Source organism: Neodiprion pinetum, chromosome 1, assembly GCF_021155775.2.
Source record: "Neodiprion pinetum isolate iyNeoPine1 chromosome 1, iyNeoPine1.2, whole genome shotgun sequence".
Classification (NCBI taxonomy): domain Eukaryota; kingdom Metazoa; phylum Arthropoda; class Insecta; order Hymenoptera; family Diprionidae; genus Neodiprion; species Neodiprion pinetum.
The window spans coordinates 34636893-34656330 of NC_060232.1; the positions used below are offsets into that span (position 1 = coordinate 34636893).

Below are 19438 nucleotides of genomic sequence, written 5' to 3' on the forward strand. Positions count from 1 at the left end.
CACGCCTGTCTGCCGCATTGTGAAAACGGCTCTATTGCGCCAGGCGAGAAGTTATTGCAGTCCGTCGCAAGCTCGAAGCGAAGCTCAGCGCCTTTGCTGTACCCTCAAACTAGGGTAAACTAGCTTTGCTAAATGCTCGAACTAATTTTACCCGCATCTTTAAAGAGTTTCAAGTCTTTAAGAATTATCGACAGTCTCTGACCCTGACACCGTGCACTGTGAATGAAATCCTTTTTCCGAACGGTCTCACTTTCACTCAAATCTCAATTGGTACGACTTGAACTAGGGCTTGGAACTTTATCCGAAAGCAGAGCGGCAGCAACTCGGTGAAGTTATAATTAGTGCCAGATGTGGTTTGGAATTAATACTTCAATGTGGAAGAAATTAGGCTACTGCTGGACGAAGTAAAATTAAAATCGCGATTCGGACTTGTTTTTCTTTCGGGAAAAAAGAGGAAGTTTCCACGTATTTTAGAAAAGCAAATGCGAAATTATCGAATAATAATATTATTACTAAAACCGCAGGCTTGTGACAATATGATAACACCCTGCAAAGTCTCCGATTGTAAACATTCTAACAGTTTTTTTGCTCTCTGATGTCACAAGCCGCAGTTGTGATGTGAAATACCATTATTTCGCAGCGCTTCGCACGGCAAAATAGCCGTAGATCGTATCAGCCCGGTTTTGCGGCTAAAACTTGTAGACGAACAGTGAGACGGTTTTCACAAAACTTTGTGTGTTGACCCGAGTCAATTTACCGCGTTGTACGATGTTCATCGGACTCCCTGTTCGGTTTTTGTAACCATTGACCTCTCAGTTTTATTGTGATTGCAATTTCAACAACAACAACAATTTTAAAACAAGCACGTCGCATCCGTTCAGTTTGTAATGTTCGTCATTTTGAACGTGAAATATTTCTACGACCACGCTACAAAGTCCATGCGAGCCGTTTGCGTTATTCAAATAAAAGTAAGCTCCGAAAGAAAATATTGCTACAAGGTGATGCAATATAAATGACAATTTTTTCACCAACGTGCACCTTACGCACACTTGCAGAGCTCTATTTCTCCTAGCTTTTCATTCTCACACCTTTTGTCTCGCCTTATTCTTACCCGGAAAGGCAGTCGCAGCTCTATTCTAAGCTTCAAAGCATTACGAGCTGTTTAAGCTACGACCCCGCGTCAGAATTACTAGGCAGATTTACTTTTTCCTTCGTTTCATTTTATTTTTTTTTATTTCGTTGTAGAATTTAACGGCGTATAAAGTTTCGCTGAAATTTAGGAGAATATATCTTAGTCAAACTTTATCACATTCACTTGTGGAATTTAAAGTACCCACGCATGTACATATATCACACACCTATACTGTTCTTTTTTTTCCTCTATTTTTTCTGTATGTTTTTTTTTTAAACGATCCATCAGCGGCTCTCCATGTAAAGCACGCAAAGTGCAGTTTTTGAAAGGTTTGCATGTTGAACGGGGTATTTGTCGCAGTAAATTTTTGTCGGATGAAGGGTGGAATTTATAGCGTTGCAGGGCCAGTGTTAAGATAACTATGTGCATGAATCTTCTCATGTGTCCGGATTCTGCGCTTGAACATATCCAATAAAGCTCGAGCTAAATTCCGTCTGGCAAGATACCGACGCTGCAGTAACTTACATACGACGAAAGTGAGAGATTATACGTACAGTACCTGTTCGGAATCACTGTACCAGATCGATCGAGAGAGTCAAGGACGATATAATGCGTGCATGTAACGCGCAAACAATTCTGCCAATATATTCCAGGATCTCTCAAGCACAGGCGTATCGGGCCAGCGTTACTCCCGCCAAGACGCGGTGCCAAATTTCAACATTTTCAATCCGGGCTCTCGAGTGTCCTCGGCATGACGGATCATCATCTATTTTGATTGGTCGTTGCTCAGAGATTACAGGTCAAATTTTGACCGATGGATTTGAAGATCGCCGCGGACTTGCAAGGATAATACATCCGGCAGGTATTATAAGGTTAGTGATTGCGATGCAGGATCAAGTCACCGATAACTGTCATAGCGAATTTACAATGTTTATATTCGCCTGTATAACGTCAAGTTTTCGGCTATTGTGTTTCATCGAATAACGCGGACCACTCACTTTTCGCGAACTTGAGCGGAGTGCAGGTCGGAATTATACGTCCCTTACAAAGCTTTTATACTTCAGTGACCAATTTTACGGAGAGAGGTTTACAGAGCGAACCGGTCTGAGTTGACTTTAACAAATGGGAAAAATACGGGTTCACTCTCGACTCGTAATTGTTTCTGAGAAACTTAATTTTTTACACCAGATCTGTATACTTTCTCCTACCCCTCCGGCCTTCCCATTAATTTGTCAAAGTTGCGGCAAGCTTTTGCTCTGTATTAAAAATACAGGTGTAGAAAAAAAGCGTACGAAAAAAAAACCAAGACCTCAACTCAACGTTATACCCGCAAGTCCTGCCGTCGAATGAAACCTCGTAATATCTGTGCTCGGGAAGAGGGAAAGAGGCGAACAGTGCGGAGAGAAGAATACGTATCATCTCGTGACGAGCGTCACCTGCGGCGCACAATTCCGGACGACAACTGTCAGCGTGACTTTTTTTGTCGAGCAGTTGCCTCGATTTTTCTCAACTCTCCGTAGGAGCGCCGGATAATTTAACGGACACAACGAATCTCCGGAGCGTTATTGTGCAGGCGCGTGTTTCATCGACCTAGTGACGGATTTACACCGCGTACACTGCACGTTTCGTCCCAAGTCTGTGTGTGCGAAACGTTGCGCGTATTTCACCGACCACCCATATCCGTGTCAGCCCGTATTTCTGCATTCGCTCTACATCGCGGCGCCGTTTTAATTGTACATTGGTCTTGGCATCCGATAGATATGTACAGCTGATGGTGTCGCGCCAGCTGTGCGAAACGCTGGAAGCGTCGTGCAACACCGGATATTACCGAGCGGTATACACTGACACCCTTCCGACAAGTCAGCGGATCATTTAACCGTTTTGGTGTTGCGTTTACGGGCTTTGAAGGCCTGGCTTCTGGGGTCGAGGAATTAATTTGGCCGGTTGATTGGAGAATTTTATCAAGTTTCGCCTAGCTTTATGTTACCGAAGTCTCAATTCTATGTGTAACTTTTCAGATACGAACATTATTTAGTTTTATTGCGAGTAATTGCAATCCTCAGCTCATTTGCGTAATGTGTAATCGATGGTAATAGATTTGCAAGGGTTGCCGTCTTTGTCGGTTTCGGTACAGTTGTGCGGGATTCATGTTGCAGTTTGTGGCTTCGGTTGAGAGGTAGCAAATTAGCGCGAAACCACTTTGCGAATTATACGGCCTTGCTGAACAATTCCGTAATTTAACGTCGCTGTAAACGGGGTGAAATTTATGGTGGTATACATCCGTATTGGTATAATATGCGGTGGAACACAAACTTCCAGTGCTTGACCTTTCGTGAATACATGCATTGGAATTCTAGCCGGCATCGTGCTCTTTGATACATAATCAAGAATCATATTTACAATTAGATGTTTTTATTTCAAGGAGTTTTTTCTCCTGCCAGATTCATTGCTTGAAAAGGGTAATGTTGAAATACGTCGATCGTGCGAGTCTGTAGATCCGAAGCATCGTGAAGACCCTCGATACTTTTCTATCACTGAAGAAATCAAATTTCATTCGGAGAAAAACTGTGTCTTTCGAATTTTTCAATGACTTTCAACGACGATAGAAAGTTACGAAGTGCTGCAAAGGGAGAAAGCGAAGTCGAGAGAGTGAGAGGTGTTAAAGTGACGTCAGTGACGATGAGACGTAAGGCCGGAGCCTGCGGCTCCATCGCATCCGAATTACATTAAAGGGCGACGATTTCACAGCGAGACGTGGATCCTCATACTTGTGCGGTTATTTAATATTTATCTTCCATCCGTCGGACGACGCGCATTTATTGCTCCAACGCTTCGCGATCCCTCGCAGTTATCCACATGCACACGTGGCTATTACACCTCGTACGAGCCTCGCGACGTGTTCCGCGGATCAAAGGCTGACGCGGGGTAGCAATTTTACGCTGAGCTTTGAAGCGCCTTGAGAAAGAAGCTCCCGACGACACCGCGTAGTCGCCCCAGCCCGAAACGTTGAATTTCGCCGGATGGGGGATCCGGCACAATGTGTCCGGATGCTCGATCGTTTAGCCCTATCGTCGCACGGAGATTAGATCGGGACGGGGGCCAGAATTCCGAATCTTCAATTCCTCCACGCGATCTGTAGGTGTAAGTAAATTCCTTCTGGGATCAATTCGGGAAAGTGTTCCATGTAACTACTCGCCGATATGGCTAACGTCCTAAGCTGTGCGACCCAGCCGATCCACTCACAAATTCATCAGGGCACTTTGATTTTCAACATTTTTTCACTTTTCCACATCTGTAAACCGATCGTTGTCTGCATACACAATGGGGTCTCTGCATTTGAAAAGAATCGCATGTGTCAAGCATGGAGAAACATAAAATAATTACCTAGTTCATATTTTCTCTAGTTAAAAAAAAAAAAGAAAATTAAAGTGGGTGTCACCTTAGTGTGGGTGACGTCGTATTGTTATGACATTAATGTGTTTATATTATTGTAATAGTTTCAAACCTTCTCTATGTTCGTAAATTTTTTATAAATCAAACGACGGAAAAATATGAGCTAACTATCTTTGGTCTCTCTACTTAATACGTACATGAATTTTTTTTACGCAAGAACCCAATTTAAAAAACTGTGAGTCATTTTATACGATATTGCGTATGTATTTAAAACTCCAGAGATGTTTTCGTTTCACCAGTTTATGAAAAATTCTATCCGTAACAAAACCAACGATTGTGAAAAAATAACTATTGAAATTGTTCAGTGAGTGTTGCATCAAAGTGGACTAGCTCTAAATTAATCCTGAAATTGTAACGTGGATGGAACCTTTTCTATTCAAAACTTTGTAAAGGATGCGAAGGATTTCACGCTGGTTGAAACACCGTTTAAAAAATGTGAATAAAAAAATCTTCCGACGCTTCCGAGGCACGTAACGACCCTGTAATAAACGTAGATCCGATGCAGCGTGACGCGAGGTTGGGTGAAATTCTGTCGCGTCCGTTGGCGAGACGATAACGTTCGTTCGCATGTACGTGGGTAAATAATTATACGAGCGCATGCACAATGTTCGCAACGAGGTTATAACCGCACAGAGGTGCATAAGTGCGGCGAGTAGACCGCCAGGGAAGATTTGAAGTGTTGTTACGTGTCTTAACGGGGTTGCAACGGAGGCGCCGGGTGTCTCCAGCCTCACACGTTATTATCGCAAACAACCCGGTGGTTCTGATGTCGCGTGATATCAGCTAGACAAGGGGGTTCCACTATCCTAGATATATACCCGTGTGCTAGGTGCGAAGACGTGAGAGAACCACGTTCGGAGATGCACGCCGACGTTTCGATCATTGTGTCTATTTCTTCAAGCATGCTGGATTTTTTATTTTCTTCCCCCTTTTATATTTTCAAGAGAGGCTGATAATGATCAAAATATCACAATACTTATCGCATCTTTTGGATTAGAATTTATTCCTCAGTCTAATTGAACTTCCTCTAGATGAAACGTTGCCAAGTTTTTATCTTTCTTCAAATTCAGGGAATCAAATTTGCAGGCGAGGGTGTATAAGGTGGATGGAGTGCCTACTGCAAAGTTTAAAAGTTTCCGGCTTACAACACCCGGCCACATCTTGCATTGTTTACTCGGGTTTTCAGCAGAGAAAGATTCGCCTCTCCGGAAGGAGGTGTACTTTTAATTTCATTCAAGTATCATGTCTTAACGTAACAGGAACATCTAACAAAATTGCGGAAAAATAGTGCGAAAAGCTTTGAACTGTTTCTTTTTGTCTTTTAATCGTCTTCAACACCACGTTGTTAAAGCTTGACCTTGTTCTTGATGCTTCTGAAGCTACTTCGAAAGAAGAATTTCTTACGATACTCGTCGATGCAGACACTCAATAATTCTAAATATTTTACGCAGAGACTGTTTTACTGACTTCGTGTTTCGTTTTTCAATCGTTTCTGTTATTTCTTTTCTCTCTTAGTTTTCTCTTTACTTGGACTTCGATTTCATCTTACAATTCCTCATCCAGTTCCTCCAGTGATTTCAAGTTTGTCAAAGTGGCGAAAATAAAAAACATCCAGCGCTGGTATTCACGCGCGAAATTTTATTTCATCCTGTCCGTTTCTCCCTTGATTGCAGGGCGTGCTGCAGTAATTGCCGTAACCTGTTCGATTCGCCTTGCTTAGTTCAGATGTGCAATTCAGTTGCAAAAACATTTGTCTAACGAAGCGGAGTTCAAGCGAACGCCGATGAAACGGCGCTCTTCGATCAAGCATCGGCTTTAGTCTTTACGCCGGTTACGCGGACGTCGCAGTTTCCTCGTTTGTAATTTAACGATGAAATAATTCGGGCATTCTGTACGCTTCGCAAAAAGCTCCACTGAATTTTAACGCTTGACTATGTTCTGCCGCTCTCGTTCGGCAGGCTTCCGACTCAAATACTGCGGCGAGGAAACGGTGGAATGTAACTTTAGGTTCACAGTCCCGTAAGTCGTCGTTATCATCGAGTCATTCGGGTTAACGCGTTTCCTTTCGGCCTTGAATCCTGCAATCCAATTGGACCCTGCGAATCCATTCCAAAACCCATAAAATAATTAATGAACAATCGACGGAGATGAATGAGAATGATTGCGGGTTTATTTCCCTACGGAAAGTTTATTTCCCCCGGGAATGGGAATGGCAAAAAAGCCGGGGCGTATATTATACAGACACACATTAATTTGGCGACGGACCGTTTCGGCAATTTATTATACCTACACACGATCCAAACACTGAAGCAAATCTACAATCTCCAACTGGAATATTTCGCTATGAGTAATTAATTATCGCGATGTACAGAATGCTTGTCAAGGATACGGCGAAGCCCCGGAAACCGACCGCGATCTCGTTTGACTGACGCAATCCAGACGGATTTCGCTGGATCCGCAAGAGCTCTACTTAATTTTTGCCCAACGATTCGTCAAATTCCCTGACATTTGCCAAGTCCTATGCATTTTCACGCGAAACAGGATTATCGAAGGCCCCGGTAAGTTCTAGACCGCTTCGAGAATCTGGATTATGTCACAGACGTCGTGCATTCTACCAGGATTTGTTCCAGGACGTTGTTGCATGTAATTCAGCAAGCCACAAATTCGTGTGCGAAAAGTTTCCCACTGCGCGAAACTGACGTGGCGTGAACCTGTATTCCGCAGAAACAGTTCTCACTGTCTCGATTTCTCTCTCTCTTTCTCTCAAGCTTTTCTCGGGACGAGTATAAAGTGTCGTTGAAAGCTCGATCGGTCTGCCTGCATTGAGCCTGCGGTAGATATAAGCAAAATAGTTCCTTCTCTCTGCGGAGAGTGCACAAAGACCTTTTCTCGACACTGCACTTGTCAATTGAATTTCGCAGCAGATATTCAAGGCTGGTGAAAGTCCGATAGCACGTTAATGCGTTGTTAAGTATATACCGCGAAGCACAAGCGATACGTCAGAGCTGTCAGATACTCGGATAGGTATAAGGAAGAGCGAAGACGCTACCGGGGCCTAGAAAACGAAGATCGAGGAAATCGCCGCGGGTTCGTTAAAAAATTTTCTGCCGGAAAGAACCCTGTCGAGGTCCGTCAAGTATCGACTTGTATTGTGCGAAATGCCCAGCCACTCTTCTAGGCCAGGGCCGGGTTTTCAGTCGGCGTCTCGGTTCACGGGTTGGACGAACGGAGACGTAAAAGTTCGAGGGTGCTTCCTTTTCCTTTAATAACCTTACCGAATCTCGTCCATTTTCGTCATCGTCACACTTGAATGCCGCCGGGATCGCGAAGTGAGCGCTTGATCGATTCCAAAGCAAGACCACGCGTAACCGTGTAACTGTGTAACTGTGTAACACGTCCTCCTTTCTCGCATCGTGCTTCCGAGCCCTCCCGGTGATTGAAATACTAAATTTCGAGAGCTTCCTTTAACGACACGTCTAAATGCTCCCTCTGCTCGAATATTGCCGCCGTGCAGCAAAGGGGACTTATCAATTTTGTCGCTAAAATAGGGAACCTTCCTCCCCTACCCTTCATCCCTGTCTCTCTTCTCAGCCATACTTCGCTCGATGTGATATTGCGCAAGATATTGTCAGACAAGTATTCGCTCCTCGGGGCCAGATAACTTTGCTAATATCGCTAAACGGCGTAATTATTTTGGTTCTGCAAACTTTTTGGCGTCTCTCTTTTTCCTCCACGGTTTACGTTATTACATAAAGCTTATAATGTTTGCCTGTCAACGGCTTTGCGTAAATTGTATTTGAATACAGCTGGCAGATCTGGAAATTTTTTTTTTCAATACTTTTATACATGCCTGGAGAATCCAGATTACCGATATTACTTTAACCGCACGATCATCTATGATTCAAGATTTTCGAGTTCAATCCTGCGACCGCACCTCTCTATCCACTTAACAACCATTCAATTTCGGGTAGAAACAAACGCCGGATGTTATTCGATTGGTTTCTTTGAACAATTTTGAGATACGAGATGATAGGTGGATCCTCAAAAAGCGGTTAACGGTGCAGAGAACAAAGAAGCCGGCAGTAAAAGATACGAGTCACAGACCTGGATCCGATCAAGTATCGTCTTTCAGTCGGTAGGCTGGACATGGATTGATATCGCAACAGCGAATCCAGTCGAAATGCGATTTGTCGTTTGACAACGGAAGTGCCGACGCCAAAGAGAAACGCTCAAAGGGCTTACGGGCAACGAGAACGCAACGAGCTGTCTCTAGACCTCGTTTCAAGCTCTGAGTCTCGTTCCTAGTTGTGCCAATTGTGAGTGATTCGTGATTGGGTGAGAGGTCTGCAGTGACCGAAAGCACAGGCTGGTGTCTCCGGCTGTTCATCAGTAATTCAGTGTCGGGGATCTTTTCGGTCGCGCGTGTCACGGCAAACAAGCCGACATACGCATCCTGAATCTCGGAGGATTGTCAAATATTTGCCGGAGAAAATTGTCCATTTTTCTCGCTGCAAATTCGAACTTGAATGATGGATGTATGCGGACGCGTTCGGGCTGAACAATGAATTTTTTCTGAAACTTGGTTACTTTTTTTCTTATCGTTTCTTACCTTCGATAAATCGACGAGTTTCGGAACGAACGACTTTCGAAAGCTCTGTATCGTTTCCCCGGCTTTGATCAACCGGTGCCGATATATTTACGCGTGTGGGGAGAAAAAAGGTCGCCTCTAGAACTGTGCGGTGTGCCGGTAGAACCGGAAGTTCTTTTCACCGTTCAACAGCTATTTCGTTGGCTTAACTCGATTTATCTGTGTATAAACGGCTCCAACTTTCAACGACCCTTCGGCCGGTTGAATTGCTTTCGAAAAGTGATGCTTTAATCTGGATAGATCTTCCCGGACCCTTCAAGCGATAAGCATCTGCGAACTGGCGTGATTAATAGTTAATTAAATGGGCCGTTCACGCGTCCAATCTTTGTAACATCTTGCCGAATTTCACTTGGCTATGCAGGTTCCGAAGAGTGTCGCGACATTCTTCAACAGCCTCTCGAATCGCCTCGCCGAGACGTCCTTATATTGTTAGACGTTATCAATATCATCGCTGCCGCGGAATCGGGGGGTGGTTTTTTCTTAATCAGTATTAAAGTCTGCAAAACTCTTGAAAAAAATACGGACAAACGAATTGAAGTTGACTTTCAAACGAACAACATGCAGGAAGGAAGTGTGAATTGAATGTTCAAGGGCTTACAAAGAATTTTTCCTCCCCCGTCTTCGTCGCGATGTCGGAAAAAAATTGCCCACTTTCCCATATTAAAGTATTAGGGTGCCTGGTGTTCGCGGAGGGGGGGGATTTAACTGGAACAATTTGAAAATGTTAGAACGGAGAGACGGAGAAGTGGAGGATAAATTGAAGGGAATGCCTAATTGAATGGAAAAATACGAATTTACTGGCACAAGAGATATAAACTGGGACATAAACTGGGAAGAATATTAGCCACTTATCACTCGGACGACTTTTTTTTCTCTCACGTTTATGGCTGATAAAATCCCTGGCCAAGGTGGCACGAAGCACGCGAGCCATGTGTACTCAGTTTCTTCACCTCGTTCGTCGCAAATTTATCGCTTTATTATTTTTTAAGAACGCAGAAAATTAAATTATAAACCGGAATTGCCACGGCGAGTCTTTCACCACTGAATTTTACTAATCGAGAAGGGATTCGATGCGTTGACTCCCGCCTTCGCCTTTTTCAACAAATTTTTCGAAGGTCCTTGATCACGACCCCTTTACCAATATCCTTGGAACTATTGGATTGAGTCGCGAAAGCGTACAGCTGCCCGTGACTGCTTTTAGAATTTCAAACTTTCGCATCGTATTACGTCCTGGAAATACTCGGCAGGCTGTGTGGTCGGCTTACAGATGGTCCGTTGGTCGGAGGATGAAAAGGAGAGGCAGCAAGTGCCTCGTGTGCCATCCAATCAATAATACGTGTACGCATAGGTCCCTGCTCAAAGCCGAGTTCCCAGTGTCGCGGCCCTTGGACGCACGTACACATGCATCCGAAACTCGTATTCAGATTTTCGAAATCCCAAATCCCAAAGACTCAGACCTGAATTTCAATACGGTAAGATTCACGCTTCATACCGACGCGATGTGTCCATCAGATCCGTTCAACTTTCTTTAATCAACCCATGTTTCGAACTTCGGGTTCACCTTCCAAGTCCCTGAAACTTTAAAGCCATTACTGGGAAAAATTCTTCTCTATACGGGACGTTATATCTTATTTTCAGGTGTGGACGTTTCATATGAAGTGAGAAAACAGGTCAGACGGGGCACCGTGTTGCGAACAGGGTGATGCTGGAGGCGTTATGTAGTCGTTTGTGCAGGCACACGCTGTGAACAAAGTGCTGGTTTTGTGATTTATGCTACTTTGCGGTGTTGCAACTGAAACTTGGATATTGGCGCAGCGATTTAATATACTGGCGTGGATTTTGAGTAACAGAAATTAGGATTGAAACTTCTACCTTTAACGATCTCTTTCACCGTGCTTGGTAATTTCTTATCTGCTCAAATCTATTCGTCGGTTGGTTCGTCATATCTTTCATTGCCTGTCTGTGACTTTGAATAAATAATGTTTAAATTGGCCGCCGTTGCGTACACCATACATTTGACAATGAATGATATGGATTAAGAGAATAATTTCTGTGTTGCAAATCCATCGGTTCCCTTTTGTGGTGGTGATGCTCTCAATCTGTGATCGAGGTTCGATTTGTTTTACGCTTAACATTCAGCCAATTTAATTTGTGAATGCTCTTTTCAGATTGGTTATATAATAGAAAAAAAACAAAACGTTAAAAAAAAGACCCTATCAAAAGCCCAATCAGCTCTCCAAAAACAACGGTCGGTATTTGATGAGAGAGTTTTTGTAAACCACATATTAGATATTTGTAGTAGTATTTGATGTTTCGGTGTAGTTTTCATTTCAAATCTCGGTACATGTCCAGCTCTTTATATTGGGTATACCGAGAAATTGTACAAAATATCAATGTATTTCGCGGCTAACATTTACCGAATAACGAAGGTATGAATATTGGGCAAAATTTTCAACCCCAGCTCGAACCTTCCATCCCGTAGAGAAATTGACGGTTGTATACGAACCCTTGAGAGATGAGGTTATATTTTGTCACGAGCATATAATTGCCAACTTGTATAATCCGTCGGGGGTGCGAGGAACAACTGGGATGCGAATATTCCGACTTTTTGATCGTCGCAATTCCCATTTGCATGAAAATATGCTTCGGTATAATTCGTTATTCCGTGCGGCCTCCGAATTTTAAACCTCTGCCAAGAACGGTGTTTAGTTCGTTCTTTTTTTTTTAAAGTCACGCGCAGTTGCAGTCATACATATACGTATTACATATACAGGGACAGAGAAATTGTTATTCGATTAGGACAGGTGAAATTCAGATATGTTCTTGCTAGTTGGAAACCCGTTTTCAGCGGCTACACACTCCTACATTATAAGAAGTTCCAGAATTTATGATTCTTCTTACGAGAAAGTCAAAGCAAGGAAGGCATGTTCTCACCTGACATGCGCAACTTTCCCTGATATCGTTATAACTTTGATCCCGAAATCACGTAGGCAGAAAAGAAAAAGGGACGAAATACGAAAAAATAATAACCGTGTATAAGAATAAAAAACAGAAATATGAATCATTGGCATCGTTTGAAGCTGAAGCTCAAAAGGCGTCGTTTCCTTTTGAACAACGTCGTGTTCGAGCTGCGTTCAAAATCTTCGCGCGGCTGCTGCCCCTTGCATGAATAAAAAACGATTTTCCTCCAGAATGTAGAAGGACTTTTTCCCCTTTGTTCATTTATATAGGTATATGTATATATTTTCTTTTTATTATACTCTTCGTACATGCATGTTGTATACCATTCAACGGTACATTTTCTGAAAACCGGGCAAGTACGGGTGGCTGGGTGATTCGGTGAGCAATAGCAGTCTTCGAGCAGCTGAAACCCGGAAGAGCCATGGCGCAAGATTTACCGCCGTATTTTCAAGCTTTTTTTTTCTTTAAAAGCTCCGTAAAAGATCTTCCGTTAAAACGTACTTGCCGAACTGCACTGGGAAGAATTTTCACCATTTTTGGCTTTAACCATGTACACCTTCGGCGTTAACTGCTTGTAGTTTTCACCACTGCTCAAGAGTAAAAATACATGCTTTTACCCGAATTTTGAAACTCATATGTTACCCCGAAAGTTTGGTAGAAGGTGTCGTTTCGTCAGTGTGTTGGATCGTAAAGTCACAGACTCGTAGGTAATTGAGATTTTATAATTGGCTCGACGACCACGGTAAGATTTCCGTATCCGCGGGGGCACCCGGATTTTTTCCCCCTGTAAAAGTATAACAACCAGTGTTGCGATACGCGCCACAAGTAGCATTGCAGCCAGGCGTTGTTTACAAATCGGCGTCGCCAGCTCCCCTCGCTCACCGACTTCTGATATAACGCGCACGCATATAGTGATTGGTTGTTTTCTTATTCCGGCGAGGCATGAATGCTTTCATATAAAATCAGGGTGGGACAGCTGGTGCGGTGGCGCGACGGCGTCGGCAACATGATCGTCTGCCACCCTTGGCGTTCACCCGGTGTAGAACCGAGGAGGGTGCGCGACTTCCGAGTCCAGAGACCGAGGCCGAGGTCGGGGTGGATTCAATCTAGCAGGATTACCGCCCTCCATCCACCCCAGGACCCACCTCACCCTTTCACGGCCTCGAGCCAAGCCGACTTAATATCTGACGAGCGTGTAAAGAAAATGGATGGCGCTATCGCGTTGTATCGGTCTTTCGCCTCCGGTGCTTTGTTCCCGGGTCTTACACCGATCGAAATATGCGCAGAACCCCCAGCCGAGCCATCTGATCACTTTCGCAAGCATACCAGAGTTTGTCGCCACTCCGATTCAACACCGTGAAAAGCTTGTTGCCTTCATTTTTTTTTTCCTCTCTTCGTAACTTACGTCGAATTCCTGACCGCGCGCAACACCTGCCATTCTAATTCTCTGCATCTAGTTACTTCTTGGAAATGTCACACGGGAAATTTCATAGATCGGTAAATTCGGTTTGGGCTTACGCAATTCAAAATACAATTTAACCGAAATCCGCCTGCATTTACTATATGCATAAGTTATACAATTATTAACGACGAATGTTACAGAAATGTACTCGGAATTTTCATTTCATAAATGCTGGAGACTTTATCATGTGTTGAAACGCCTATGCGAGGTGTAGACCAAATATCTTGGTATACATATACTGGCTCATAGTCCGCGGGTCTGGTCTGCTTCGATATCTTCGATACACGCGATTCTTGTCTGAGGATGAGACGACGTGTTATGGTCACCGGCTACTAGTTGCGCCAAGTGTTGGTTCGAGGATCGGTCTGGTCACGATTCCTTTTTGTTCCTCCTCGCGATCGCTTGGTCAACGAAGTGATAGTAGCCATTGTTTACTTAAGGTAAAAAGTACGTGTGCTTTTCTCACCGATCGAAGCAGCTCATCTTCAGTCCTTATCTCCAGTCATTTCTGAAGCAAAAAATATAACAGTGACAGTCAAGTCGATGTCCAAATCAATAGAATTGTACCATTTGTCAAAAAGATCATCAAATCAACACATCTAAGTCACACCATAAGGTCCAGACAACAGGATAAATGGAATATAATGGTGGATAGAGTCAATTGGCCAGCAGAGGGTTTAAAAAATTCACGATCAGTTAACGAGTTGTGAATTGACTGTTGGGTATGATTAACTCGGAAGACTAGGGATCGGCGATGCAGATGAGCCGATAACACACGGAGTGGCTCCTAACCTATGAAATCGTAGGTACATAATGAGGTGATTATCCAAATGTACGACGTTCAAACAGTCCGTGTGATTAAATTTCCGCGGTTATATCTGGCTTGAAAGAGGTTTTGCCAATGGACCCAGACTCTTAATAGACCCGCGGATATAGGTATGTGTGGTAAACGAGACCAGGAAGCACAGAAATGGCAATGCTGAAGACGAAGAAGAACAAGAAGAAAAGAGGAGCGTAATTGTCTTTTCCCTCGATTCCGGAATGCCCGATTTCCGGAGGAAAGGGAGCGGTAATGGAAATGATCTTGAGGACTGCCAACCACCACGAGGAACACTGAAATTGAAAGAATATATCTCCATCTTAGCCAACGCTGCCTTCGAATTCCTCTCGAAGTTATATATTTGCCATTATTGTGGAATTGCCAGCGGCTTGGCATTGTTTATCAGTGGTATATTACAGTACACGTATAGATATACTTACGCACGGGAAAACTGAGTCACGTCTTAATAAAGATTGTATATTAAACATTTTTTTTATCGAAGACTCCTCTTCCAGCGGAGAGCCAACGGTCTAATTTAGTGATCTCGGTATATTTCTCGCGAGTCCGCCATCTTGTGGGTCAGGGATTAGAGGGGGGTTTCGCTATTTGCATAATTTAGAATCGTCTCCAGAATCCTTGCCCGGCGAGAGGAGGTTCTCGTTAAGAAAAAGGCGACGTCGCAAAGGTGCGATAAGCGACGCTGAAGCCTCAGTCGATCTCTCTATATTAAAAAAGTGCGAAATAAAAAATATCGCCAGCGTTATATCACGCTTCTAAATCTTCTCGCAAATATTTGTGTTTCAGACGATCACCGAGGAGCCGAATGTACGCCGCTAGGTGACAGCATACACCCATATACGTATATATATATATATACAGTCGAATCGACTAAATCCGGCACGGCAGTCATGCAGCTCGACGCTGCGGTGAAATCTTTGGTAGCGATTTGCAAAAGTGATTGGTAATATCAAGAGATTCAATACCATGATCTAGCGGCTGATCATGTTGGTCAACGATTACGGAGAAGCGATCGCTGCTGGTGGATGGTCGACTCCTGCGGGCTGTTGCAGAGCTCCAAGTGGCACCAATTTTGGGGGCAGCGTACCTTCGCTGCATCCAACCGGATCCCTGCGCTCCCTTCGATCCCATCACTCTGTTCAGGTGGGTGCTTATAGTAGTCGAATAAGTCTGAACTCCGAACTCTCAACCTTACCAACTTCCATCCTTGGATTCTAAACTCCGAACTCAGAACTCACACAACTTGGAAACCTGTGAACTCTCCCTCTCTCTCTCTCTCTCTCTTTTTCTCTCCTTTGCTATCCCTCCAGCTCGTCCTTCCGCCAGTTTAGACCCCTGCAGAGCGAATCGATGCCGGCGGAGGCATCTTCTTATGTTCCAGTGCCAAGGAATTTTCCTTGCCCATCGACTGGTGAACCTGCATCCTATAGAAATGCCTTAGAGCACCGTTGCAATTAGGTCGATGCCGGTGAACGTGTCGGTTAGTTGTGTTGGCAATGCGAAATGCGAATGCAAATACTCCGCGTAAATGGGGTTATTTCGATTTCTGTATAATTTCCCAACGTTAATTACCCACCGTTTGCAGATTGTGGGTATATGTGTACAGGCAATGTCTACTCAAGATACGCGATAATTAAGATGGTTTAATTCAACGGCTGCACAAAGCTTTCCCCGCTAATTGGAAACTATAAGATGCGAAACAAAGGGACGTAAAAAATGGGAATGAAGAAACTGCCTGCAAGCGTAAAAGGGGACAAATTTTTAATTACCCTAAAACGTTCCGCGTCAGAGGTATGAAAAATGTCTAATCCCGTCAAATTCCCTTCGCCATTGTTGATGGCTAATTACGAAATCTTCCCTACGCAGTCTGAGCTCGCAAAATTGCGCCAAGTTTTATTTCTCATTGTTCCCGCGATCAAAGGACAATCGATATCGTAGGGTTCGTTCTCTCTTGAATTTGATCAATCAAGAAGATGCTTTCGAGCTATGGATAATTGGCCGTTTTCGCTGACTCGGGGTGGCATCTCATTTTCTTTCAGGGACCCGTCGAGACGCCACGTCGATGTTTACACTGCCATCCCGTCAACAACCCAATTCATGCCAGTTATCTGCAGCATCAGCAACAACTGTTGCTGCAACAACACCACCGACAGCACCAGCAGCACCAGCAACAAACGCATCAGCATCCCCAGTATTACACGCCGAATCACCACGACGAACAGAACGGCACTCATGTTCCGCAAAGGAATGGTTCCTATCACTACAGAAACGACAGAGGCGTGGATTACAGAGGTGACAGGGGTGAGTTTTACCCCCATATTATATCGAAATATTACTTTTGTCCCCAAGAGATTCGTTTTCAAATTATTCGAAAGCTGTAACGTGCTTTTGACTCGTTGAGGTGAAGAGTTCGTCAGATTTTGGAGAAATTTTGAAGCCACTTTTTTCATCCTAGGCTCGTTATTGTCGTAAACTTCACATCGCACGCATGTTGCGAATTAGTGTATTTGATTAACTTATCAAAAATACGTGACGTGTTCGATGTACCAAAATTAACGAACTGTCAAAATCGATCGTGCAATTCCGAACGCATGAAAAACTGACAATCCCGTACCGACGAACTATAGAATCTTCGGTTTTCTGAGTTATTGATTGATCTTCCTAAAAAACGTTGGAGCTGGGCTTAAAGCTGATACTTGACGTGCCGCAGGAGCTAAAAGATTCGCGCTCCGCGAAGAGCTTGTTTCTTCCAGTCCAAAGTTACAGAGATGCACTTAGTTTGATAAAATGCGAATAATCTCAGGCGGAAACAAACCCATCGAATAATTACCGACTCTCTCTTCGAGCAAACTGCAGCGGGAATTTTTTTCGATTCATCAAAAATGCCACATCGGTTATCCAGCGTTTATGGCACGGACAAACGAAGATGAGCGTGCAGTCATGATTGCGCATCCAAAGAGGTAAACGAGCGACAGTCGCCCGAGGCAACCGGAAGATAATAGACGGGTGAAATGAGGAGGGTTTTAGTAATTTCCTGCAGTACGCGTACACAACGTCAAGTCAACGCAACGCATCGACGGGTTGGCATGTCGAGACGTTTTCCATGCAAGCCGAGAGGTGTTGGTGAAAGGGAGGGCGAAAAACCCCGTAGGGAAAGGTGTCGCAAAATACCCGGAGAATGCGACGCGGTAAAGCCTGCAGTTATTGGTCATAAAGTTTGATGGTTTTTTCAACGTAGCAAGTTTCAGGGTGTGGCTTTATTGTACAATCAGCCACATGAGCCAGAAGAAATCACGATCACCCCCTGAATATAGCCGCAAGAGAATCTCGCATCCGCACCCTTCGCGCTGTACGTCTGACTTGTGCATGATCGTTTTCACTTAACCCCTATTGCGGCTGGAAGAGAGTCCAGATTCCAGAACGCGTCTTCGGGATCGCGGATCCCACGTGCTTTAGAGCTATGCGAATCGAGGACGCTCTCAGGGTCGCAAGAATAATAAATTTGAAAGAAAAAGACTCAAGGTAGAAGTTCTGCAGCGGGGAAGAATAATTCTTTTTTCTAGCTTCAGCTTCGAGATCGGGGACAGAAGTGAAACTGACGGCTATACACTCGGTTTTATAATACAGCTGCACAAAAACTCAGCCCAGCAAGTGAAAATGCCAACATCGTGCGGACTTGGAGAAAAATACACTGTAGACATTATGTGTACAGAATAGATATCTGGGACCATTCTTCCTTCAGTAGACCCCCGTTAGTTTTATTTTATAGCGAGGGTGCGGACTCTCGGGAATGGAATTGCATTGTTTTAATGACGTATTCTCACGGAGCGGAATAACTTCGGGCATTATTCATTAGCTACCGCATGTGCCAGGCGGCCTTTTCCGAAAGAACGTAAATCGATGTTAACCCAAAATGGCGGTGTGATGGGAGATATCCTCAAGATATTGTTCTGCACTGGCTCCCTTCAATTTGTACGCACTGTCGTTACATAGAACCGAGGTATACGGTGACCTGAAATTTTTATGGCGTACGTAAAATGAGTCTGCTTCTTTTACTCCTCTTTTTTCATGGGGCGAACTTCAATTCCAGACAAAAGAAATTACTCCTTATCGTGTAAAATATTACTTGTCTTGAATTTTAGAGATGGTTTCCCGCGGGGCGCAGCGAAGAATTTTGTTCGTATACGTAGACTCGAAAATTAACGCATGAGAAAATATTCTGTTCTATTAATTTTTTTGTTCATTCTATCGAGGCAACTTTACAAATGACTTTCAGCTGCATAAGACAAAGCTGACGAAGCTTAGCTGATGAAGCGAGGAAAAAATTCGCCAGCAAATTATCACGACGCATAATTTGGATCGATTCCCCGTGCAAAAAGTATCTCTATCATCTACAGCACTCGGTTTTTTTGCGGCTCGGAGATAACTTTTAATGGTGATGGGCATACAGAGAAGTTTTTCGCTCCGATGAGCCTGCGACGAGTTAATAATAATGAGAAAGAATGATAATAAAATAGGATGAAATTGCAGTGAAACGTTATACAGGTCGGTAGTGAAATGAGTAGAGAGCGAACCTGGCGCTGCAGGAAAGCCATGGTACACTAGACACGGCGTGCTATTGAAATCCCATTAACGTTACATCACCTCCGTAACTGGAACTGCAGCTCTGCAGGTGCGAGGTAATTGTTTCTCATGAAATTCGCAATAGATTCTCTATCAACCGGTATATAAAACTCTGAAATCCATAACCCTGGGATTCGATTATAGCGCAGAAAATGACGCCACAGAAATAACGTCAGCGGAACAATCGTACGTCAATATACGTCGTGCATGTAACAAATAATAAATGAACCACAATCAATTAACTGCTGAGCTGCTCAACTTAACCGGCATTTAAGTTTAATAAATGCCTGGCTTATATCTTTCGACTTTTCACCGTGAAAT

The 19438-nt window shown here is 43.8% G+C and overlaps 1 protein-coding gene across 1 annotated transcript in view; it reads left to right on the top strand.

Annotated features, from left to right (window-relative positions):
* LOC124210852 (monocarboxylate transporter 11) overlaps positions 1–19438 on the top strand; it is a 74764-nt gene that overhangs the window by 9337 nt on the left and 45989 nt on the right. Inside the window, exons 2-3 of the mRNA XM_046609297.2 lie at positions 15281–15637; positions 16534–16795. Of these exons, the coding sequence (XP_046465253.1) occupies positions 15479–15637; positions 16534–16795 (421 nt within the window). The 5' untranslated portion in view covers positions 15281–15478. The remainder of the gene's footprint in view (positions 1–15280; positions 15638–16533; positions 16796–19438) is intronic.